Raw genomic sequence first — 14457 nt, forward strand, 5'->3', positions numbered from 1 at the left:
TATCATTATTTTAAAACTTTATTTACTTTCAATAATTGAAAACAAATTTGTGTTGTGTGTGCATGTGTATACATATGAATGTAGATAGTGAGGCATATAAACATGACAAGGTCTCATATATATAAATATACATATGCACATAGAGATGTATATATAGATACATATAACAAAATATATTTAGAAAATATGTACATATGTACAAGCATAGAAATATTTACATATATACTAGACTACAGTGACCTGCTGTGTCACTGACGGTTCAGGTTAAAAACATTGAAGTTAATTTCAACATTGTGATTAACTGAATCATCATAAAATTCACTTTCATTTTAATGCAAAGAAAACTGGCACAACTACAGACTAGCAGAAAAACCAACCTCCAGTTGGTTTTCAGCTTTCCACTTAATTCTCAATTCTAATAATTTTCATGATATTTTATGTCCAATTATTTCTTCACTTGCTTAATAAATATACATGTGAGAGTAAAAATAGAGGGTGGGTTCTACTGTGCTAGAAACGACAGCCAAACGTCCCTTGATTTGTTCACCTTTTCCTCTGAAAATATTTACAATTTTTTTTTTACTGAAAAGGCCTTCCATGGTTTTAAGTTGAAAAAAAATGGCCAAAATTGGTCGGGATAGTTATTATGTTTTTACTTTATGTATATAGAATAAACTGTGGGTTTTACAAATAGCAAATGAAAACTTGGAAAACAAGAGACTTTGCAAATGAAAATGGAATACTCCATAGTAAATGCAATGAATATTTAAATTTGCGAAAAAATTTAATAAACTTCAGAAATTGAAACTATAGTAAATTTCTTTCCAGATGGTCAAGCCTTTAATAATTGCTCTCTATTTTTGGCTCATAACTTCCAGAAAAATGGATAATTTTAACAAAATTTTACTTAGATGTTGATCCAGAGTATATAGGGATTTATGGGAAAGAATTTTTCGAAGGAGTACGGAGAGGAGTTTCAGATATCTGTTAATGAAATTTTCAAACAGCATAGATTACGATTATAAAGAGATTTGTGGGGGAAATTTTTCCAAGGAAGTGGGGAGAGGATTTGTAAAGAACAAAGTTTTGGATTAGGAAGCCTTTCTGATGAGGGCAGAGAACATCTTTTTATGAAAAAAAAATTTTTTTAATTGTTTTTGTACAACCCCACCCTCTTATCATCGCTCTCTGGACCGATTTTGGCTAATGTTTTTGGACTTCAAAACCACAAGAGAAGCATTTTTAGTATAAAAATAATGAAAAAATAGTGAGATTTCACTGCTGTTTCTAGCACATCCCAAGACAACCCTCCTCGTTTCTTTTTCACTCTCGAATATTTTTGTTTTTCAATAGTTTTCTCCCCATAAATACATTCTTTTCAACTCTAGGCAGAAAGGCTGAAATTTTTGGGGAGGTGCCAGTTGATTAAATTGATGCCAGTGAACAATTCGTACTTAATTTATTGACCCTGAAAGGATGAGAGGTAAAGCTGACCCTGGAAGAATTTGAACTTAGAATATAAAGACAAACAAAATACCGCTGAGCATTTTGCCCGGTGTGCTAACATTTCTGCCAACTCACCATTTTATAAATACATTTATATGCTACAAAAAAAAAAAAATTGACTTTTTTTTTGCAACCCCACTCCATGCCTTCCTATTGTTTCTGTTTATCAATTAAAATATTAGAGAGCCTGAGAAGGTCTGACCGAAATAGGATTAATGTAATGTAATATAAAGCTGAAGCAAATTAACACCAAATATACAGTACGTGTGTTTTTATTGGCTAAACTGGCAATATGACCATCCCCAAGTACAACAACATCTGTTTCAACACACGATTTCACATCAAAAATCTTGCAAAACAAATATATAAACGGAATATATATATATATATCTATATATATATATATATATATATATATATATATATATATATATATATATATATATATATATATATATATATATATATATATATATATATTATATGTATATATATATACTATATATATATAGGAACCTGGCAGGCGTGAAGTGGATTCGATCCACTTTACCCATATTTGAATAGCTAGGCCGAAGCGGTCTCCACCACTTGACCCTTTTCTGACCTCTTCTGCTCCATCTAGAATTGAGGTAAACAAGCTAAATCCTTTGCACTCACTGCCCTGCTTCATGGCTATATAAACAGGACACTCCAAGAAAACTTCCTCTTTTCACTTTCTAGTGACCAGTGGTCACTTGACGTCTCATGGAGAAAGATGCCTGGCTGATCAGCTACAACTTGGCAGAGGGAGAAATAACTTTACTGTCAGCCACTGTCAGACATTATAACCCTACCATCTCTCCCTCTATACAATTACTGCTATAAAAGAAGGAACATACAGATACAGGCCTACATTCTCAACCTTGCATGTTTTATATACTATTACACCGGCCTACCCGTCGAGGTATGGCAACCTAAAATGTAACGGCATAAATAAATATTTTCTTATAAAAAATGATCTTCATCGTGCAATCCTATAACCGTTACATATATATATATATATATATATATTATATGTATATATATATATATACTATATATATATATATATATATATATATATATATATATATATATATATATATAGACACACATTACAAAACATAGACACACATTGAGGGATATGCATGCGTAGACACATACAATAGGAATACAAAATACAAAATGGCTGATAGTTAGCAAGGTGGGACACACATAAGAAAGAAGAAAGCAAAGGACCACTGATGAGGTCACAGAAGTGTGACGAAAGAACTCTGGCCGAAATAGGATTAATGTAATGTAATGTAATATAAAGCTGAAGCAAATTAACACCAAATATACAGTGCGTGTGTTTTTATTGGCTAAACTGGCAATATGACCATCCCCAAGTACAACAACATATATATATATTCTTTTACTTATTTCAGCCATTTGACTGTGACCATGCTGGGGGACCGCCTTTAGTCAAGCAAATTGACCCAAGGATTTATTCTTTGTAAGCCTAGTACTTATATATAGTACTATAAATTCTTATTTTGATACCCTTATAAAGTGTTATTTTTCTTGTTCTTAAATAGATATTTTTGAGTTATGCAAGATAGTTATACTATATCCATATAAACATATAAATACTTGTGTATGTGTATATATGTACATATATAAAGGTGTGTGTATGCATCTTTACATTTTTCTGATTCATGGCTTAAAATTAATAGATAGCATGTATATCTTTCCTGTTATTCCAGAAGTAAATGCCCTGAGCAGTCTTTATAGAAACTACCTAATAAGTAATTAAGTACATGAATGAATATTAAACCGATTCTGTTTAATCTTTCCTTTTTAACATTTATAATTGATATATACACACATTTTACCTATTTTGGTTATGATATCATTTTTGAAATTTTATTTTTATACAGCATAACAATATTGTTTATAAACAATCACCCATAGTGCCATTAAATAAAATTTCCTTTGTATTAACATCTTAGGTTTCTTAACATCTTACCCCTTTGAACTGGTAATTAACATCATGATCTAAAGTCAACCTCTATCCTGCCTCTTTCCATAGACAGTTACTTATTATCCAACTGACTACTCCTAATGTCTTATTTCCTCCCTGAGGAAAAGGGATACATATCATAATATTTATGACCATACCTAGCCATAAGCTGTCAACTCACTCTTGTCTTTTATTCAAAATAGACAGTCTTCTAGTCTTAGATTTAGTAATTGATAAAGAGATAAATGAATTAGAAATGGATTACAATCCCTCCATGTGATTCTTAGAAATGTAGTCTATTTTCAGCTACAGCAGTGACAGCATGAATTTCTTCCATCTTCTTACACTGTTAAAATATTTGAGAAAAATTATATTAATGTGTCTAACTTGTTAAAATTCCATTTATTTATTTGCACAGCTGAAGATGGCATTGCATTTAAATTAAATGGAGCTGCTTGAAATGGTTAAGCAACAGGATATCAAGTAGGGATCTACTTGATATCCTGTTGCTTATTTTGATTCTATTCACCTTACTTTGAGCTGTGCAGATAATACCAGACTGACTTGATGTGTCAACTTAAGTACCTAATTCAACTGAATCTCAATTATGTGTGTGTGTGTTTAATACCCTTTTCACTGTCATTAAATCTTATATATATGCTTCACTGTCTGAGCTACCTTATCCTGATAGAAATACAACTGAAGGTTTTTGACTTTTACTATTTTCAACATCCCTACATTCTTTTATCTGTCTTTCTCTCATGTTTACTGCTTCCTAATATAATTCTCAGTGTTGGTTATGTGTTGTTCAGAACCCTGTACACTACACAAATTGCCATTGGAATAATTAGCAACTGCTAGAATTAGAATTAATATCAAAAACTGACTGGGAAATTTCTAAACTATTTTCAACTGAATTTATATCTATTGTTAAGGCTGCTGGTACTGTTTGATCCTTATTTCCATTACTTGATTCCCGTTGTAATCTGCCTTCCTGTTCCTCTGGTAAAGTTTGTTGCACTGTGTTATCACTGCTTGCTTCATCATTATCTCCTCTTGAATTTACACAATCAATAGCAGATATTTGTTGCATATATTCCTGATATGTTGGTGGCATTACTGAGGTTTCATTAATGTTACTGTGAGACCAGTTAAATGCCTGCAATGGAAAAATATTGCAACTTAAATTGTGTAGTAGCAAGAATAATAATAGGTATCACTATGAATTTTTGAAAATGTTTAAATGTAATTTCCATTGTACTCTTTCTTGGAGAGCTTACTTGTGAAATTTGGATGAATATTTTAGGAAATATGACTGAAATAGTTGAAATTTTGCCAAATTTGTATAAATGAATAAGTAGCTATATTTGCAATGTTATATATTTGAAACTGAGATGATAATCAGCTCCAAATTACACAAATTAATAGTGACCATAGTATAATAGTTGCCCAATTTTTTTCAAAAAAGTAAACATTTTTTGGCAGTATTTTAAATATTTATGTAAAGCCTATTTTGTTACATGTAACAAATGGTAAATTTTTGAAGTGTTTTTAGACCTTGTTAAATCTAAAACTAGAAGCCACAGGGACTTGAAGTTTGGCACATTTGTAGTAGGTATAAAACTAAATAAATCCTAAGATTTTGGGACATGACAGCTTTTCCATAAAATTTTAATTAGACTATTAAAAATGGCTATAAATGGCAGAATTTCTGATCAAAAAGTCCACATAAGTTGAATTATCTCTGTTTTGATGGGGATGTTCCCCACAGATTTCTTACCACAGCCCTGGAAATTATTGAGGGGTGCGGGACACAAATTTTATACAAGAAATTTCAGAAAATTTATGCTTTTTATTCACATCTCCAGGTCATTTTTGGAGCACTAGGCACTTAAAAGTAAGTGGAGAAGCCTATATAGTAGAAAAAAAATCCTCAAAATATTTTAAGATGAAAAGCTGTTATTTAATGAAAGTTTAGCTGCTGTTTCTAGTACATCTTGTGACAACCTGGAAACAGCAGCTAAATCCCCTTCAAATCACATACTTTTACATCTTGAGATATTCTCATAATTTGTTTCCCTCCATCATAAAGGCTTTTCCCATTGCATTTGAAGTGTCTAATGCAAAAAAAAAAAAAAAATTGGATAAAAACGGTTTGAAGAAATTATATTCTTTTCTAAGTGAAAATTAACGATATAATTTTTATTTTTTTCATTTTGTAATGATTATCTGACCTAACCCCATTAAGTTTTATATAAAAATAAAGCTAAAACATATATATATATATATATATATATATATATATATATATATATATATATATAATTTTTGGCAAAATGGCACTCGAATGAGAGTTACTGTTCAGCAGGCAAAATAAAATTGCTGAAAGCCTCATCATCAATGACTCATATAAACTGAAGAACAGAAAAAGTAAAAACATCCTTTTACATGGCTGAAAGCAGTTATTGTTCTTGTAAACTTTTGTTAAATTCAAGAAGCATGTTTTTCTTACCAAATTAAAATTGCCTTGTAGACTGCTTGGTGTCATAACTTCATCATAGGTTGGAGGTGCATCTAGCTCACCTTCAAATGTTAGATTCATTCTTATGTGGTTGTGGGTTGCTAAAAAGAGAATGACTTTGTAAAATATAAAAGTATTTCTACAATATTATATTTAAACAATAGCTTTACATAAAATAAACCTCAGTATACTCTAACATGAACCCTTTACCTATTAAAACTAAGTTTTCAATATAATACAGCAATCAACTATTGTTTGTCAAAGTAGGAGCAATAATAATAATAATAATAATAATAATAATAATAATAATAATAATAATAATAATAATAATAATAATAATCCCTTCTACTACAGGCACAAAGCCTTAAATTTGGTGGGAGGGGACCGATCAATTAGATCGACCTCAGTATGCAACTGGTACTTAATTTATCAACCCCAAAAGGATGAAATGCAAAGTCAACCTGGGCAGAATTTGAATGTAAAGACAGACAAAATACTGCTAAGCATTTTGCCTGGCATGCTAACAATTCTGCCAGCTCACTGCCTTAATAATAATAATATATGTATACAAGCAAGCTCTCTATGAGAAAGGATCACATCTGTGATCATTGGCAAACAGGATTTAAGAAACTGCAACAAAAATTAAAGAAAATTGTTTGTTAATGAAAATCATTTCAGGATGCTGAAATATTTTTCTCATATATGAAACATAGTTGCTGCCAGGCACATTTTCACAGCAAGGTATATGTGTAAAAAGTAAATATTGCATGGAGATGTAATATACCTGTAAAACAATTTAAATAATACACAAAAATGTGATCCTATAAAAGAAGCTATGAGTGCAAGTACATTCTCATTTCTATACATATACACATAAATGTAATGTTTATACAGTTTACACATGTACATGTACAACCTTTAGCACATGAACAAGACAACATACAACACACAGTGTTTAAAGAAATTAAAAGAGAGAAATAATAATAAATATAAGATGCAACACATCCCATTTTAAACTGAGAGAAAAAAGCAGTTATGCTCAGTAATAAAACTATGAAAACAAATAGAGGTGAATTTTGATCTGTGAGTCTCAGATGATCACAATACAAAAGTAGCCTCAGCATATGTCCAGAGACAGTGTTCTGCCAAAAGGCTAACACTGAAAAGACATGTTCACAGAGCTATTTATGTAGCCTGGGGAGATGCTTATGCTAACTATTTATCGATTTTGTAATGCTTTCTTCTGTTTTTGCTACTTCTTTAGTTGGTTTGTCCTTATCACTAGTCAAAGCTGTTCAGGCAAAAAACAAAACCAAAACAGCTACATTGAAGAGCTATATGCATTCTACACTGCAAAACTATATCTGAAACACACAGGGATAATAAAAGAAACATATCAAATATGGAGAAGAAATACAGATATAAGGGAAAAAGTCTTGGAAAATACTCTTGCAAATGTCCAGTGTTTATATCCAGCGAGAGAGAAAAGTGCCCTAAACTGAAATAGACAAACTAATAGGAAAAATACATGCTGAAAATAAAACAAAACATTTTACAACTCAAAACAATGGGCTGCAATCAAACAGAAATAGCACATCAGACATTATATCTCCAAAAAGAGATAAGACCCCACTAAAGAAAGGAACACAACAGAGGTAACAATGCATACGGCAAATAAAAGGCTGAATCAAAGTAAAATCCCTTCACAGCTACCCAAATCAGAAACAAATAAAACAGTACAGCAAATCAACAACACATAGACAAGCAAATACTGAAACACAAAACAACAACAAACAAAATAACACACACCATAACAGACCAGCTTTAATCAATGATGGGGACAAACCAACTAAAGAAATAGCAAAAATAGAAGAAAACATCACAAAGTTCATAAATATGAGTTAGCATAAACATCTCCCCGGTCTACATAAATAGCTCTGTGAAAGGATAAAGATACAACAGAGCCCAACAAATAATGACCACATCAAAAGATATCAAGAAAGTAAATGACTTGATCTACTTACAAAGATAAAAGAAACCAACCAAATGTGTTTTGTGCAGACTTAAATGAACCTTATTCAGGTATCATTTGAAATGGTTTTTATGGCTGGATGCCCTTCCTAACATCAACCACTCTGTAGTTTGTTTTTTTAGAAAAGGCATAGAAAGGTAGGAGACTGAGCTCACATCATATGGACAAAACATAAGAATGTTAAGAATCAAGAGATAGATTTTTCAAGGAAATAATGCCTCCTTTATTATTTGTTTTATGAATAATATCTTTAATATTGCTACTGACAAAAGTAACATAAAGAAAAACAGCAAAAGATCTATCATTGATTATTTATGGATGATCTCAAGATACATAATGAAGAAGCTCATCAGCTCAAGTTATTTCTTTAGTAAACACAGTGGAAATGGAATGTGGTTTAAAAATATGTGGAGAAATATTCCTAATGAGAAGGAAAGAACAAATTTGAAGGCATAGAAGGTATGGAAAGTATTGATGATAATGGGTAAAAATATTAGGGTATAATGGAGGTGAATGACATGATGGTATGAAACTTTATGCAACAGTAATTCTGAAGACTTAGACTGGTGTTGTGGACAAAAGGGAATAGAAGAAATAAGTTTCAGATATCAAGGTATGGTGCATGTATTACCAATCTGAGTAAAAAGGAGTTACAGAGGCTAGAGCAATATTGACAGGTTATATCTCAACAAACACAAGGATGGCAAAGATTCTCCTTGCTATGAAAGTTGTATATGTTTAGAAGAAAGAAGTTTGGGCTGGTATATCAAGAATGTGAGAGTTCTTTCATTTCAGGTGAGAATATACAGTATAGTCAGGATTGATACTTGCATAGAGACAGAGGACTATAAAGAGAAAAAAGTTTAAGGGAGACAAAAAGAAATGGAATGGAAGAAAGTTTGCAGGAGAGGTGAGCAGAAATACAGATACTGGTTAAGGTAGAGTGACTTGAAGCCAGAGACAGAAGCACCATCTGTGCTGTGTAAGAACAAGCACATAGGATAAATTACATCAAATGCAGGATTGGCAATACACCAGAACGTGACAACTACTGGGTTTGCAGTGATAAAGGGGAGACTGAATGGCATATTGTGAATAAATGCATGGAGTTAGCCCCCCAAAAAATACAAAAGAAGACACAGTAATGTCACATTTGGAGCTATGTGGCAAGTGTAGACAGAATGGAGCAAAGAAGTGGTACGAACAAACTCCAAAATGAGTAATTGAGAATGGCAAGATATTGTGGGATGTAGTGATCCAATGTGATCATAAAATTGAACATCAAGATCTAGATATAGTGGTTGCAAATAAAGAGAAAAAGCCTGTTTAATCATAGATATAGCATGCCATGGAGATGATAAAGTATTTGAAAGAGAAGAGAAGCAGGTTAGATATGATGATTTGAGGTGGGAAATATAAAGACTAGGCATTGAAGAAGGTGAATGTTATACCTGTTGCTGTTGGAGCCATGGGTACAATAAGTACCAAGCTCACAAACCAGACTGAGAAAAAATAGAGATAAATGTGAAGATGGAACATGGACAGCTAACACTTTGTTACATTCTCTAGTGAAGTTGCTGTTTTAAACAAGATAAATAATATTATGATAACAGGCTCTTCAGAAACAATGAAGGGAAATTTCACAAACAGCTGAACAATGAGAATGATCAACAAGGATATGATGCACCAAATGTGGAAGCAACAAGAAACTTTTGTTCAACATAACATGGAAGTAGAGTGGTTATTGAAATTTAAAGTGAGATGGAAAATAGATCAAAACAAAAGAATATAAATATTACAGATGAGAAAGAGAAAAAAATGCTTAAGCAAATAATTGGACCCTGACCCTGATATTTAGGGATTTTGATTTATATATCTCTCAAGCATGCACAACTATATACAACTGTTTCTTACTGACTATATAGAAAATGGAACACCAACATGGATGACAAAAGGAAAGAGAATGCTAAAAGAACAAAAAAAGGGAGAAGTTAGTGATTATAGACCTAATCCCAAACACCAACTCACTGTCTCTGAATGCAAAAACAGCTAAGCAACATGATCATATAATGTTCAATGCTCAGCGATATCATAAAAAAACTGAACCATTGAATCTCTTGTAGAAGAGCATTTCATTAACATTTTATTTTTGGCAACCTTTTGCCTTGACAGAACCATTAACTTTAAATAGAATTGTTTGTCTGCTAACTGTGAGTAATGGCTGCAGCAGTTACAAACCAATGCAAAAACAGCTAAGCAACAATGACACTAGAGAGTTACAAGTCATGACTCTTTACACAAAGGGTTTCCACAGGCAAAAATAATGGCACAAATTGTGGAAGTAAATGTTATAGACTCTTCCCTAACTTCAAGTCTTTTGGTAATCTTTGGCATGATTTAGTTAAACAGATAACACTTGTGTAAGAGAAAGCAGTAACTACATGTGTGAACATAGCTGGAAAAGGGTTTGAATATACCCTTTTTTTATTTATGTTCACCCATCTCTTCATCTGTTCACTTCTACAAAGAATTGTATTCAAAAATCTTACCCCCAACAGAAGATAATGCAAATGAATTTCGTCTGGAAGTTAGTCGAATTCTGCGAATCTTGCAAACAAATATGAAAAATAAGCACAATGACAGAATAATAAAGGTTGTTACAACAATTATTATGATTAGACTGTAACTCCAATATGAAGAATATGATTTTCTGGAATCTGAAAAAGAAAAAAAAGAATCAGTTGTTAATGCTTTAGTAATTAACTCATCCAATTTTAACCATGGTTCTATTTAAGAACAATCAATGTTTCAACATCAATTTATGATATACCAATATAAAATTAATTTCAGCTATTTTCTTCATGATTTTGAAAATCAATTAAAATGCACATATTGTTTTTAGAAATATGATCAGTAAAAGATAGTAATGCATAAGAAGATTGTTTAATGTTTCCATCTATATGTTTCCATCATCATGTTTCATTAATATATTTTCAGTAGTAATAAACTTGCCTTTAGACAACCCTAAGGTGTTACATAAATTTACTTTTCAGGTGCACAAGGGCTTTTTAAAACAAGTTAACAAAAGGTGGAGAGACAGTGTACCTAACAATATCAGTTCCTCTGAGCGACATGTGAGATTGATGTGATTAATGTTCAAACTGAACAGTTGTAGGTTGAAGTCGATAGAAAATATATATGCAGCAAGTGACTTCCAGAGGGTTGCAATCTTAAGGAAGGAAAAGCAAAGTGTTTAGAATAAGATCTGAGTGATAAGACACATTAAGAATAATAGGTAGCTTTAGTGGGTCTACATGAAGAAGGTGTGCAGTGAGCCTCCTTAGTAGGCCAGCACTTGGTAAGGTTGCTGGTTTAGTGATTGAAAGAATGGTATTGCATCGGCATTGCCACTGCATTATTATTGTTGCTGTTGTGTTCCACTGCATAGATCTTTTATGGTCAGCTCATGTCCACAGCTCCCAGGCACAACATCATCCTCAGCACATGAGCTGTTCCAAGTACCACAGCCATTTGTGTACTCCTTAATATATCTGGTATGCCTAAGATCTCAGGTACTGCATTCAGATTTTATCTCAAATTGTTTTAAGTGCACCAATAAGAAAAGAGGCAACTTTGACCATTACTTGATGTATTTCCTGTACCTAGCTCACCAAATCCTGGTATTTGTCTACCTTCACACTTGGTAATTTCAAAAATCAAATCAGCAAGAACAACAATGTTTATTATCACCTATTCATGTGTGTCATCGTGTACAATTGTGATATGAGGGTAATTATACTCCACACAGCTGTCTGTAAAGATAGTCATGTCGCACATGAGCTTTACTCACTCATTTTCAACAAAAATCCTGATATGATTTTTTTAACTTTGACCCCAGCTTAATACTATTTTAAAGTGAAACCAGTTCTTCCTCCATCATCCTTGTTTCCTCTTTACTGATATATAAACTGGTATTTTAAGCAAAAATTAATATCTTGAAGTCTGTCAGATACCTCTTTGCAGCTCATCCTGGTGTGAACAGTAGAAACAGAGATTTCCTTGCAGTTGCAAATTGATTTTGTAGTAACGCCTGCGCATGCGTAGTCTTACGCATGCGTAGAATTAATAAAGCAAGCGTCTCCCGCTCAATTCATTCTCTTTCTCGCTGGCCAGCGATTGAGCAAGGACGTGTGTTTAAAGCTGTCTCTACATCTTTCGGTCTTATACTCGACAGCTCGTTATTCTCACCTCTAAAGATGTATAACTAAAGATATGTATGTTTTACCAAGTAAATAAATGTTGTTTAAGTTGTTTAGTCTGGAGTTCAGCATTCCGTCTATTTCTTTAATTTTATAGTAGAAAGTCAGGTATACAATCTAAAGATGTATAACCCACTTTCTACTAAAATTTCATTGAGCTTTGTGGGTCTTGCTTGAAGTTAATGAACAGAATTAGACTTGTAGGAAAGTGGCTATACACCATTAGGTGTACACCCACTTCCGTACATTAAACTTCTTGAAGAAACAACGGAACGCAGATTCTGAACTATCAACACAACAATATTTATTTACGGAGGAAATAGGCAGCACTTCGCCCATTTGGTTGCTGAGACGCCGTCAATGATGTTGAGTGGTTATTTGTCTAGCTCCAGAGTTGGAATGTTGGAGAGAGACTGCTTGTACGTCTGGGCTCTTCGCCAGCCGGCGAGAAAGAGAATGAATAAGGGCGCAAAGCTTGGATATCGATGACTACGCATGCGCATGAGACTCTTCCTGTGTTCCTTCCGGAACTAGTCCCTGTGCATGCGTGGATAAGCTTTCCGGATATGTCGTCTGCTATTAAGGCGTCAGGGAATAGGAACTTGCAGGCAGTTTCCCTTTACCATCCATTAAATTTCTGAATGCAGTAACAATAGTTCAAAATCTTTATCATTCTCAATGCAGAGCTGTGCAAACAGGGGGAATTTAGGGCATATACAATGATTTTATTTACTGCTGTGATAACAGTGCACAACAATCTGAAAGAACAGCTTCTTTCCCTGAATATGAAAATTGAATATATGCAACACACAAACTCCACACACAAAAGAAATATGCCCCTATGATGAACTACCTCAGCACACAAACATCACATATTCCCAGAATATAATATAAGATAATGCAAACAAATTTACGGTCCAATACGACAGTTTTCCCAAAAGTCAAATCCAGGGGAGATAACCACTCAAAAGCTGTCATCCAAGAGTAGTAATCCTTGATTTATTGTTTGCTTTACAAGAATTTCTGCAAATTCATAAATGGAGACAAACATCATTCCTTCATGTGGTTGACTTGAAAATAGTTAAAATATTAAAATATTTTTTTAACATGAAACTAATAGTCACCTTAATACACAAATAAAGAAATTCCATCCACCAATGTGGTGTTGAGCACTCACTCTCGTTGTTTGACAACGTTGGATGTGCAATATCAGTGCACATGTATGGCAAAGTGCAAATGCATTGAAAGAAAAGTAGGGCATAAGAGGAATCAAATGTAGCATGCAAGAGAGAAGACTACATTGGTTCGGACATGTGATGTGTATGAATGAGGACAGCTACATAAAGAAATGTTAATTGCTGAAAGTGGATGGTATCTACAGAAGAGGGAGACCCTGGAAGACGTGGGATCATCAAGTGGTAAGGACCAAACTTAGGATATTGGGCCTCATGGAGGAAATGACGATGGACCAAGATGTCTGGTGATGTGAAGTTCTAGAGAAGACCCGCCCACATCAATGAAACTGAGGTCTAGAAGCACAGTGTGTCCCACCCACACTTAACATGAAAACTTCTTGCATGCACTACCACAACAAACCAAACTACATCTTTTCTCTTCCTCACATTTCTGGTTCATGCATTAAGCTTACCTCCCACTCCCCAATCCTGTCCACTTGGCCCTGTGTCACTATAGCATTGCTCTCCACTAGCTCCCGACCTGTGTGTTCCACCCACATGCCCTATCTCACTGTATTATTGCCATTTGCTAGCCCCCAACCTGTGTGTTCTACCCACACGTAACAAGAAAACTTTTCCCTCACCTTACCCCATCAAACCAATCTACATCTTCACAGATCTTCTCTTCCTCACATTTCCTCCTTCATACACTATGCCTAGCTCTCACTCCCCAATCCTGTCCTCACAGCCCTATCATTGCTATCCAGTAGCCCCCCCCCCCTCCAACTCTACATACATCCAGGTTTTGTCACTCACTCCCCCACCCTCTGTACTCTTTAATCACACTTCCTTCTCAATACCCTGCCACTTATATTATGGCATTCAAACTTCAAGGATATGCCCTGCACTTGCCATCATCTCTCTTTCTTGACTCAAACCATTCT

The 14457-nt window shown here is 33.6% G+C and overlaps 1 protein-coding gene across 8 annotated transcripts in view; it reads right to left on the bottom strand.

The window, feature by feature from the left end:
- The window catches only part of LOC106874300 (uncharacterized), a 377625-nt gene continuing 363168 nt past the window's right edge, over nt 1-14457 (bottom strand). For 7 of the 8 annotated variants that reach the window (XM_089364246.1, XM_089364245.1, XM_089364252.1 and 4 more), the window contains 3 exons: nt 10629-10796; nt 6039-6148; nt 1-4685 (listed from right to left, as the gene is read on the bottom strand). In XM_089364246.1, the coding sequence (XP_089220372.1) occupies nt 4374-4685; nt 6039-6148; nt 10629-10796 (590 nt within the window). In that variant the 3' untranslated portion in view covers nt 1-4373. The remainder of the gene's footprint in view (nt 4686-6038; nt 6149-10628; nt 10797-14457) is intronic. The other variant, XM_089364247.1, reaches the window with a different exon arrangement.

This window comes from Octopus bimaculoides, chromosome 16 (genome assembly GCF_046866305.1).
Source record: "Octopus bimaculoides isolate indiv1 chromosome 16, ASM4686630v1, whole genome shotgun sequence".
In the NCBI taxonomy this organism is placed as follows: Eukaryota; Metazoa; Mollusca; class Cephalopoda; order Octopoda; family Octopodidae; genus Octopus; species Octopus bimaculoides.